The sequence below is a fragment of the Thermobia domestica genome, chromosome 4, assembly GCF_964235325.1.
Source record: "Thermobia domestica chromosome 4, izTheDome1.hap1.1, whole genome shotgun sequence".
NCBI lineage: Eukaryota > Metazoa > Arthropoda > Insecta > Zygentoma > Lepismatidae > Thermobia > Thermobia domestica.
The window spans coordinates 9,509,447-9,521,928 of NC_137457.1; the positions used below are offsets into that span (position 1 = coordinate 9,509,447).

Genomic DNA, 12,482 nt, shown 5'->3' on the forward strand with positions numbered 1-12,482 from the left:
TATATTCATCCACTCTGGTGTCCCTCAGGGCTCAGCACTTTCTCCCCTTCTTTATATTCTGTTTGTCGCTGATTTTCCCTCTCTTCCAACAAATGTCCATTTGTTCCAGTACGCCGACGATACTGCCCTACTAGTCACGTATAAAACTGTTCATCAGCTTAATGTCTATATGCAACAAGCCATCGATACATTCGTCACATGGTGTCATCACTGGCGCCTGAAAATTAATGCGTCTAAAACTCAAACCATAGTCTTCCTTCCACCTCGCGCTCGCTCCCGTATCCAGCGCAACCCTACTCTTCTCCACCTTTCAGTTGACGGCACACCCTTATTACCTACAAAAACAGTTAAATATCTTGGAATTACATTTGATCATCATCTCACCTGGAAGCCTCACTTAAAAGACATTACTAATAAAGCGTATATTCGCCTCAACTTACTGAAGCGACTAACAGGCACTACTTGGGGACTTAACGCCGACACGCTTCTGAAAACGTACAAAGTTTTCCTTCGTCCAATTCTCACATTTGGTTTCACTGCCTGGCTGTCTGGTTCCTCTCAGTATTATGAAAAACTGAAAGTTCTTGAACGCCATGCCTTGTGAATTGCCTATCGAGTTAAGCTTCCCAGTCCCACCCGCGAACTCTACGAGCGACTCAGTTTTCCCCACATCTTATACCATTTTGAAGACCTTCGCACCAAATATATCTGCCGCCGCCTTGCGCTCAATCAACCCCTTCTCCAGGATACCTTTGAAGCACATGTTCGCAGTCCCCCTCCATTGCTTACACCGGCTATTCCTACTCCTCTCGCTTTGCTGTTCACTCTTTATCGCTTTACTCTTCCTCCAGACCACCCAGATTTTGCTTACTACCAGCCATATTGCTCCGATGAAATTATTCCTTACATTTGGCCATCACATGCACAGTGACACCTATTGTATGTAACAGGGCTCCCACTGTCTCTCATCAATGCCTAGTGTCACCCCTAGGCGAGAAGCTAACCTGCATCTGCCTATCTAGCACTTACCCCTGTGATGTGATGTGAAAGTGCACTTCTTTTTCATCCCTTAACTTCTACCCTTCCTCATGATTATGATCAAAAGATCATAATGACCAAACGATGTAATATATTTCATAAAGCCGATGGTAAATATAAATATGTATGAACCCCTAAGCTCCAAACCACAAATGTTTACAACCCATTCATGTTCAGCTCACAACTCTTCCCCTACAGAGGGCCTAACCCTGTTCGGGTAGTTGCTCACCAATGGTGGGCCGGCAGAAAAAAATGGAAATTTATATTTTCATAACTTGTCTAACACATAAAGCTATTTATGGTAACATCAAACTTAGAGTATTCATCTTTATCCATACTCATGTCCATATCATGCCATGCATATGTAAAATTTCTACAAGTCCAGCTCTACAAACTCCAAAAGCGAGATTTGTGTGTCTAACATTTAAACCATTATTTTTTTTATTTTTACATAGACAATATAACTTAGAATATCATAAAACTTTCATAATAAATTTTCTAGCTTTCAGGAATGATCCTGGTAAGTAGAGAATGCTTTGAACAAATAGCAACATTTTCCTATACACTCTTGCTGATAAAACGTTTAACATTTCTTCACACTAATAATACATATAGTTTTTTTATGCGGTGAGGTAAACATACAGTAAACTTCAATGTTTTGCACAAAGTTGAAAGAGCTGTATTTGTAAATGCCATAAAAATAGAAAACGAATATATAAATCATAGCATCGGATAATCGCCTAATATAGTGCTACCAGTCGATATTTACGAAAATTTACTCACCACTTGTCTGTGTTATAACAAATATAGTCGCGCCACTTAAATAACCATTATGGAATGGTCGTATACTGACACACTCAATCTAATATAAAGTAGAATTCGACCTACGTCTACCATATCAAATAAAACACTGTTTGTTATTTTCCATTAACATGAAAAGTGTTATAAAGTACTTATTGTTTAAAGGCGTTAATAGAAACAACAATACCAAATTTACCTTTTTCGGTAGAATGAATTAATAAATTACAATTTAGTAAAATTCCCTAAGTGATTTATTCAAATCAACTAATGGAAAAGCTACCTAGTGTGAGTGAAGAGAGAAACATATGAGACATATTCAGATCATGATGCTACTTTCAAAAACATAATCCGATAAGAACCTACTATGATCATATACTTAGTATAGTTCTAATAAATTTATAATAAAGCAAGTTTTCCTCTTTCAATGAATATATATATATGCCGGTACCAATATTACATAATACTAGTCCGGGAAGCAGTCCATGGTACCGTGCATGTGTGTCCGCATAAAATATTTTTGCATTTTCATGGCCTTTACATCCTCCTAAACAATATTAAGAAGTTTTTCGCTCTCACACCCTTGGACATTTTCCATAATACTCACTAACCCTTTCGAATACAATGATGTTAGGCAATGTTTAGGACTTTTTTACAAGTATGTACTGCTTCAACACAATTCTTCAGGATTTTATGGATCATATGTCATTCTCTTTAAAATGATGCAGTCTTTCAAATGCTATAAAGATTAAACCCTTACGGCTTACGAGAAAAGGGAAATATAGTAAAATCGGGAAATTTCTCTGAAAAAGAAACCTTTTTCTACCTTTGGGGCCCTGGGTGAAAGCACGGTGCCCCAATATACATGGAGATATTGGTTATATTCATGCCAATTATTATTTTGACATCTTATATAATGAGGTCGTTATCAAATGTGTCTCAATTCTTTGTGCAAGTAAAAAACAGGTTTCACTGGTATGTAAGTTAGGTTTTGATGCAAACTACAGGCTTTGGTACAAGTAAGCAACTAATTTGATACTAATTATCTCTAGTACTTCAGGACGTTGTATTTTCGTCATTATATTCGAAAGGGTTACTATGGAAACTACGTGCTGCTATTACTGATAAATCCAATTTTGTGCATACACCTCAAATTTATTATTGATCCAGTAGTGTACACTCAAGGAATTTATCGATCACATGTTGCTTTAAACATCTTAAACGTGTTGAAGAATGTGTTTTAAAGTATAAACATACAAATCTTGAATAAAATATTCGGTCTCCTCTTCGTCGACGTTTTTATTTGCGGCGGCGATTATTTTTTTTTTTTCATTATAACACCGTGCTTCGTCATGACAGATAAAAGACAGTGCAGGACAGTTTAGCTGCATTGCAACAGTAAGCGGTTAAGAATTGTTTATCAGATGAACAACGACAATGAATCATATCAAACACTTCTGGAAGTGCAAATGCAGTATTTGATAGGAGTAGCACAAGAACAAGAGATTTCGACGTATCTTCGCGTTTCCAGCCTTACAAAGGGGGCTCAAACATGGGAGGGTAAAATTCGTACCCTGACATCCATATGACAGTTTGAATGTGTGCTTTACGCACATTTAACTCGAATGTTTCCGTTGTAGATGAGAGACTTTTCAAATCAAGAGATGACGCAACCTTTCGCCTTGATATCTTTGTAATCCGCGCAACGACTCGTACATCAGATATATTTTCTCTCCTTTTGCTTTCGTAGCAACGAACGGCGATATTTGCATGAAATTTTCCAATTAGCTTGAGTTTGTTGCCGCAGTGCGCTCTTTTTTCGATGCCAAACACTGAACTACTGTGTCCAATCCTGAGAGAGCATGTGTACCTGGAAGATCTGGAAGAAATGCCTGATCTTTTTCTACGCCTGCACCAACATCGATAACGGTCCTGATAGTCCCACTGCTTTCTATAGTTAACACTCGCGACAGTTTAAGAGTGAGAAAGAAGTACATGAGAAGTATGAAAACATCGGTGTCGTCGCACGTAACTGTCATACCCTTCACTCCCTTTTGGGCAATCGTCACTACTTCCTGCACTATGATCACACCTGCTTCTTCGTATGTTGTCGGCAAATCAGTTCCGTGTGTATCTCTTTTGAATGGGGTCCTTTCCAGTTATGACCAATTTATAGTCCAGATTTCTGATATGAACATCAGTTAGAAGTTGCTGGATAATTAACTGTGTCAATTGTATCTTGTTTTCAGTGACAGTAAGTAATTTTTCCGGGATGAAAGTGATGTTCCGAAACTTGGCTTTTGCATCCTCCTACCACACTGGCCAGCTCGGGCCAATCTTGTGCCACTCTTAATGCTGTAGTTGTAGTATCTGTTGAATACCTAATACACATTAAAGAACCTTGTCTTGTGAAACACGTATTCTCATACGTTATTGGAATAGCCATGAACAGTTCCATTGTTCGGACAGTCTACTAACCCACAGTATAGCACTTCCATCAATCACTATATCTTCTGGTCTGAGGATTACTCTTGCACATGCATCACCTTTTAGCTGATTCATTATGAGTGATTTCGCCTTTGTTATTCTCATCTCCTGGTAGTCATCAAACATGGCAATTGGTACGGGGGCAAGTTCGTGTTTGAGGACAGGTTGAAAATTGATGTCTCTTGGCCCTTGTATTTCAGGAACACGAGACCAGATCAACGTGGCATTACATACATCTGTAGTTCCAACGCACATGGACTTCCTGTTAATAGTCATCGTTATAAATTCCTTTGGTATGGAGAAACCTGCCTGCCAAGTAGCTGAATAATTAAACATATGATCCATTCCAATATTCGACGCATTGTGAACATTCACTTTTCTGACGCGATTCTGCCAGTGACTATGTTGGTAAAAGATTGGGAATGGTCCTTCCTGTCAAATGGATCAATACACGTTTCTAGCTTACTCCTGAGTTTCTCTCTGTTAATTCTATCTGCTCGAATCCTTGCTGGTTTCTATTCTTTGTAAGTAGTGACTTCATCCCTCTGACTGTCGTTGGTCAAGTCGGACAGATCTTGCAAAATACGGCTAAAAATGCGCATGTTGTATGCCCACGTCTTCACACTTTCTGGTCTCATTGTTAGTCCGATGATTCCACGGGATCCTTTACCTTATCTCGTAAATGTCGTTTCGAATACATGTCAGACCAGATGCCGTTCCACAGCCCATCCTTGTGGTGCAAGACGTGCTTCCCTTCCATTAACATCACCATGACATTTTAGCATTGACTACAAACAATACAAATCGTACCTTGTATAATTGTGATGATCAGCAGAAAAGAAATACGGCAGCATATGCTTTACCGCCCCCAGGTATAGTGGCCATTTACTTTCACGTTCACCTCTCACAAACACCATCATAATAAAAAAACAGGCTTTACTGAATTTTCCACACCATAGTTTGGATGTAGAGCTGCTTGATGCTTTTTTTTAAAAATATAAGCTCTTCCTTTGAATTTAACGCAAGGAAAATATGTCTTTAAACTTCTTCAACAACCAATTGAAGAGCTCTGAAATTCTATGGGAACACCTTACCAGATAGAATTTTTGGAACACTTCCAAATGCTGCATTCAGAAAATCTTCAAGAACATTTCATGTCCTCAGACATCCAAAGCAAACAATAAAGATCATTAGTCTGTGCATTCCCCCAAGTTTTGGAATGAAAGTTGAAAACTGTTTGCGGTGAAACCAGCTGATGTGCATAGCCAACTTATACAGTTGCGGGTCGTTTTTGAATATAGTCAAATTTTGTCCGCACATATTGGTAAGTCGTATGGCCTCAACCATTGCTGTGAACTTTGTGTTGAGGTCTGCAGGATCCATGTGTATTAAGGGGGTATATATGGTCCTTGTGGCTGTCAGAGAGTCTTGTACTTGCTTGCGGCACAATTATGTATTAAATCTAGGAAATTCTAGGGTATCGTTCTCAGTTACTACCAGTTTTATGAATTGGAAATCAAAGTTTCTAAATCTTGATAACAGTCTGCCCTAAAATGATTGCCCATGCAAATATTTTTTTTCTTACTGGTAAATTAATATTTTCTCGTCCCACGCATACTGTATTTCCTATGGTTAATATAATTTCTTTTTGAATTTTCTGTATATACATAAATTTTACATTATTAATTATGGACTCAACAACAATGGTAAACTTCTAAAAGTATTCTTTGACCATTAAAATATAGGCGTAGACACCTATATTTCTATGATAGAACAAGATCTTGGAGAGATATAAAAGAAAATAGAAATTCCGTTAGTGGCGGTAGCTTTTGTTCATACATAAATTTTACATTCTTAAATATGGACTCAAAAACAATAGTAAACTGCTCAAAGTACTTTTTGACCATTAAAACATAGGTATACACACCTATATTCGTGTGATAGAACTAGAAGTTGAAGAGAGATTAATGAAACTAAAAATTCCGTTAATGGCGGCAGTCATTTCATATTAACGTGTTTTATACTAATTGCCCAAGGGTGTTAGGGCGACACCCTTCCTAATATTACTTGGTAGGGTTAAAAGATTATGAAAACGTGAAAATATTTTATGCGTACACTCGAATGCACGGTACACTCAAAATCGGGAGTTTGACGGCCGGACTAAACTGTAGAAAGAATAAAATGAAATTTAAAACAATTAACAATAAGAATTATATGAAGATTAGCATTGATTTGGATATATATAATGCATTTTCTACATAGTAAACAAATACTACGAAATAGGCAGAATATACATTTCTGTTGTTTTAGAATGTTATATATTCCCGTAATAGACCAAATAGTAGATAGTGATTTTCCAGGAATAGTGCATTGAAATTACATAACGAGGAGTATAAGATATGATGATAAGAAATAGGAAATTCGACCAATGTACATTGCAAAATATGCAAATATATTAAAGTAGTTTGTAGTTACCTTAAAAAATTATATAAAATAAGAAATAATCGGAAGTGTCAAATGTTTACTTATTCCTTAGGAGAGAAGAATGAAACTAAAACCAGGCGAGAAGGTAGGTTTTACACAAATAATGTTATGACAGTACAAATCAGTTGCTTCTTTGCATTCATGACAAATATGTAAATACAAATTTGTAATCTGAAAGTCAAAAATCTTTCTTACTATTTGGTCTAGGAATTAATTCGTGCGGTTGGTACGCACACATTTAAGCTATAGTACAAACACAAAATACATAAATACCTTAAGAAAAATATTGCCCATCGCTAGCCACCACTTTCGCCCATCTGTCAGGCAATGTACGGATTCCGTGGCGAAAGAAGTCCTCATCCTTGGAAGCGATCCAGTCAGAGACCCATGTTTCGATATCTTCTGAAGAAGTAAACCGCTGTCCAATCAAATCGTTGTTCATGCAATCGAACAAGTAGTAGTCCGAAGGAGCAACGTCTGGTGAATACGGCGGGTGGGGTAAAACTTCCCATCCGACATTTTCTAAATAGGTCTTGACCGGTTTTGCGACATGTGGGCGAGCGTTATCATGTTGAACAATAAGTTTATCATGTCTGTTCTCCCATTCTGGTCGTGTTCTGGCCAGAGCTTGCTTCAAACGCATTAATTGTCGTCGATAACGTTCTCCATTCATAGTTTCACCCGGTTGCAGCAGCTCATAGTACACCACACTTTTCATATCCCACCATATGCACAGCATAACCTTTGCACAGTGAATATCTCATTTTGGTTGTGATGGACCTGGTTCACCTGGTTTCACCCAGGCCTTTTTTCGTTTAGGGTTCTCGTAATGGATCCACTTCTCATCACCCGTAATAATTCGATGCAGAAACCCCTTTCTGCTCTGTCGTTGAAGCAGCAATTCGCAAATGGTTTTTCGTCTTTCAACGTCTCTGTCTTTCAATTCGTGTGCAACCCAATGTGACATCTTTTGAATCATTCCCATGGCTTTCAAGCGTTTGGAGACTGTTGTTTGATCAACGCCTAATGCTACTGCAAGTTGTTCCTGCGTTTGACACGAATCCTGCTCGAGCAATGCTGTCAATTCTTCGTCTTGAAATTTTTTTGGCTGTCCAGCTCGCTCTTGGTCTGCCAAGCCGAAATCACCACTTCTAAACCGTGCAAACCACTTCTGACACGTTCGCTCAGCTAGAGCATGGTCACCATACACTTCCACCAAAATACGATGACTTTCAGTCGCACTTTTCTGCATGTTAAAGTAATGCAGCAGGACACCCCGCAAAAACACTTTATCAGGCACAAATTGCGCCATGTTCACTTAACTACAAACTGGTGTTGTTGACGCTTTAATCCACTGCCCTATACTACGAACGATACGCGATGACAGGGGTTTGCAACACATGTGTGGATACACGGAACTGTGGGACGCTCCGTTCGTTGCGCCATCTCTTGTCCACCCGCACGAATTAATTCCTAGACCAAATATTTTAGTGTAATTAAAATTTTTGAGTACATTAAGTATTTTTGTTTTTTATATTTTACCATATTCACTTAAACGGACGTTTTTATTTTAGACGTGTAGTCCAGGCATACAAACTTTGGTTCTATCAGAAACGAAGAAGTGTGTTTGTCGCAGGATAAAATCTCTTGATCCTAGAGGTAATGGAGGACATGATTAAATCAGCTTACTTAAAAAAACTGTAACTGTCCTTATTACCTTTGTTCTCGCAAGAGCAAAAAAGTTCTGAGAAGACAGACGTCAGTCCGCTGACGTCATGCGCATCAATTCAGTAGAGAGTGAGCAATGGAAGAAGAAGGTTGGGTTGCGGTTAGCTCGTATGTTATAACAACTAAATTGCTTTGAGTAAGACGACACGTATTAAGTGTTGTTAGACACAAACTAAACAAAGATATTGTGTTCGTTACGAGTAGATACATATTTTGTGAGATATCTATACGTGTCAAACTGTTGCTTACATTTGGTATAATTGAAATAAATACCCAGTTCAGGAGAAAGTATAGTATGTAATATATTTTTTTTCTGTTTTTCCTCAAAACTTGATTTTTCTGACATTACTTGTCTCACAAAAAAAGGATCCAATTAAGAATGAACATTCAAATAAAAACCAAATCTATCAAATATGAATTTAATGCAGTAATACGATACCTGAGAGGGAAAAATATTGACTGATGCTATTTACCGGGAACTGCGTGGTATTTACGTCACGAGCGAAGGTGTCTTACATGAATGGCATAGTATATTGAAAAATAAAGAAAGTGACGTGTAAAGTGCCAGAAGAAATGGACACAATCTGCAGTCAGCAATGAAGTTTTACAGACAATTAATTCCCCTGCAACTTCACGAAAATCAAATAATTTATTGCGTCAAAACGTTTAGACGATGACAGTAAGGTTTACATAGTTGTTAGAGGCTGCCTTACTTTCCAGGCGGGAGATGTGTCTCCAGATAAATTTCAAATCTTGCGAAAGGTTGTAACAAGTGTCTTAGTTTGAATGGTGAATAAGCTATAAAGTAATATACTGCCAAATTTATCTACTGCAATAGCAATATATTATATTTCCCTAATATGTATAAAAACTATTCTTCCTCCGATTTTATGTCATTGATAGCCAAATTTGTAGCTTTTTTGACTTGCCCTTGTATTAATTGCCCATATTTAAAAAAGGCAGTAGCAAATCTATTTAAAACTTCAATGTTATTATAAGAGTTTCTATATCTCCTAACCATTGCTATTTAATAAATCTCTTATGGATATATAATATTACTTATAGTAGTAAAACGTTTTTCTTAGAAATAGTGACTACTTTCTGATAGAGAAGCATATATTCTATTGTACAAAATAGTAAATTCATGCACAGTGCGTTCTGATATACGTAAATAGAATAAATTAGATTGTATTTAAATTATGATCTAATAGTGAAATGATCATATATTCCTTAGGAGAGAAAAACGAAACTAAAAGCAGTCGACGGGGTAAGTCTTAAAGAAATAATTTTATGTCATTTCAAATTAGTTCATTTTTTTAAAAAAAATGACAAATATGAAAATATGAAATTGATATACTTTTGGGTAATTGGCTTTCTTTTTATTCAGAGTATAATTGTAAATATTTATGTGCATTAATTATTTTGGTTTCAAATACATAGTTCTGATAGTATTTATTTGGAGATTTTAGCTTCTATGTATAGTCAAAAGTATTCAACCGTTTGTGTCTGCCACAAAGGACAAAGCGTCTTTTCGACAGAATAAAATCTTTTGTCCTATGCTGCGTTCCTATCCGCTATCGGAAGCCGAGCCTATGTCAAAACGGTAACATCTTATGAATACTGAGACCCAAGGTAACGTTGGCCTGTCAACTCCAACCTTATCCGACTGCAAAATGATCTACAGAGACAGGCGAAACCTCACAACAAATTTCGAGATTGATTGGTTGATAATTCAGCGTAAGAACAAAATAATTATTTCCCCAATAACGAAAAAAACATATAAAGCTTCTATAAATAATAAGAACAATTTCAAAGAATTGCCTTTATCACATAAAAATACCAATGTGAAAAGCAAAAGTTCAATACTAATAATAATATTCTGTCTTCCCTCTTTTTTTTTTTTTTTTTTTTTTTTTGATGACGCTTGAGTGTAGTGAGAACGTGAATTTTAATCAAAAGTAGTAAGGAAAATTACTATTAACTCAACTTTTCCTATCCAGTAATATTATCTTTCAATACAAAAATACACAATTATGAAGTTAATTTCAAACTTCGCGATTTTCACAAATCTAAATTATCTAGAGCTAGAGAGATGAGAATATTCCTTCGGTAAATCTTAAATCATTCAATGCCAAGCAATTAAAGTGCTATCACAATCGGTATCAAAGACAATTCCAAAATATTTGGGGGGGGGGAATCTCGAATTTCTATAATTCCGTTCATTAAACATAGGTAACAACTCTAAGAATTAACAGTCCTGAGCATTCTGTTTCGTCGAATAGAATTTTGACAGCCGTGCCCCATCACGATACTCGCCTACAGCAACTATTTATTAATATTTTAACCCCAAAATTAACAAACGTCTACTGGGTTCAAACTTTTTTTCTTAGAACAATTAACTACAGAAAACAAAAATACAACATCAATAATTAATACACAATTCGGGTTTTAACCCATTCACCAAAATAATATGCTCAATTATAGATCAATTTTGGAATCACTAAGCGGTCCTGGAATAGCAAAAGGTCCTTTTTACAAGCCAGTAGGAGACGAATTAACCAACAAACATATAAACATAATCAAAGCACAACCAAACTAAATATATTTAAAGTGCAACCCACTTTACATAATCTTTTTACTCTCATTTTACTTTCGTATCCTCTCAAAATTTTGTCTGCATGTCGACTACATTATATCGAAACAAGAATAATTTGTGCTAATACAACTGTTCTAACTTTCTCAAGGAGACCGTGACTTAGGTCAAAAAGACTAAATTGGGAAACCAATCATAATAGTCAACTACTTCACTAGTGGAAACATTCATGCTTCAGAATTATCGAGTATCTCGAAACTGTGTCAGGATACAAATAGAAAAAGGTTACTGACCAATCTTAGATCTAATTCACTCGGTGGTAATTTTTCTTCAACTGATGAACCAACCTCCTACCTTGTCATTACACCAACCCAACGCGGGTAAAATACTATTATCTATGTGTTCAAAACAGACACACTATTAGGACCAAAACTTAGGTTAACTAAATCCTTTGGGAACGCTATTGGGCACAATGAATATACTTCCAAACTTAGGAAAATTAAACCATTCATATAAGTTTTCCAGTATGCAGGAAATCTCGTAGCAAAACACGAAACAGATACTTCAAATTTTACACTATTTAAAGATATCCAATCTATCCCTAATTTAACTTCTTCTGGTTTCATGCTTCCCATCCACACTTTCGGATGCTGTCAAACGCCAACTTCCAATTATTTTTGCGCACATAATTCTTTTATTATTTTTGAAATAATGAAACAACGCACTTCCAGCACTACTATTCTTGATTCGTAATGCACACTGTAATTACAATACTACCTAAGATTATCGGAACTCCAAAGAGCAAATCCAACAGGAACATTAACTAGATCCCATTCTTCGGAAACAAGAAGCTCCTACGAGGTACACCAGTCTCATACGAGGATTCAGGACACAATTTACGTCCATCAAGGACGAGAGTAACTTCAAAAGACCAAATAGCTGTTATCGCTGGAACGAACGCCACAATCAGCGAAAGCGACGTTGAATTTCCAATAAACGGAAGGAATTTGCTTCTTTGTCTCAATCTCTCTTTTTTTACAAACAGACAAGACATATAGTCTTCTTTATTTTGATTAAAATAAAGAAGGCATGATCGATGGAAATTATTACAACCTTAGTCTATTATTGAGAATGAATGTTACAGAACATTATTATGTTACTTCTTTCCCAAAACATAGACATACGATCGTTGCACCTATGAGGTAATAGGAAATGTGAGAAAAATCTGTTTACTTGATAAAGTAATAGGCCCTATTAAAGCTTTTGTAGATGCCAGTTGTGGTAACAAAAAGAATTTTACTTTTTTTTCCATATGCACACTATACATCAGAAACAGTGTTACATAAATAAGAAT

General features: G+C 36.4%; 1 protein-coding gene across 1 annotated transcript in view; it reads left to right on the forward strand.

The window, feature by feature from the left end:
• Positions 1-12,482, forward strand: part of LOC145683627 (uncharacterized) — a 497,638-nt gene that overhangs the window by 208,868 nt on the left and 276,288 nt on the right. The window contains exons 48-50 of the mRNA XM_081754963.1: positions 1,541-1,558; positions 6,860-6,892; positions 9,770-9,802. Coding sequence (XP_081611089.1) covers positions 1,541-1,558; positions 6,860-6,892; positions 9,770-9,802 — 84 coding nt within the window. The remainder of the gene's footprint in view (positions 1-1,540; positions 1,559-6,859; positions 6,893-9,769; positions 9,803-12,482) is intronic.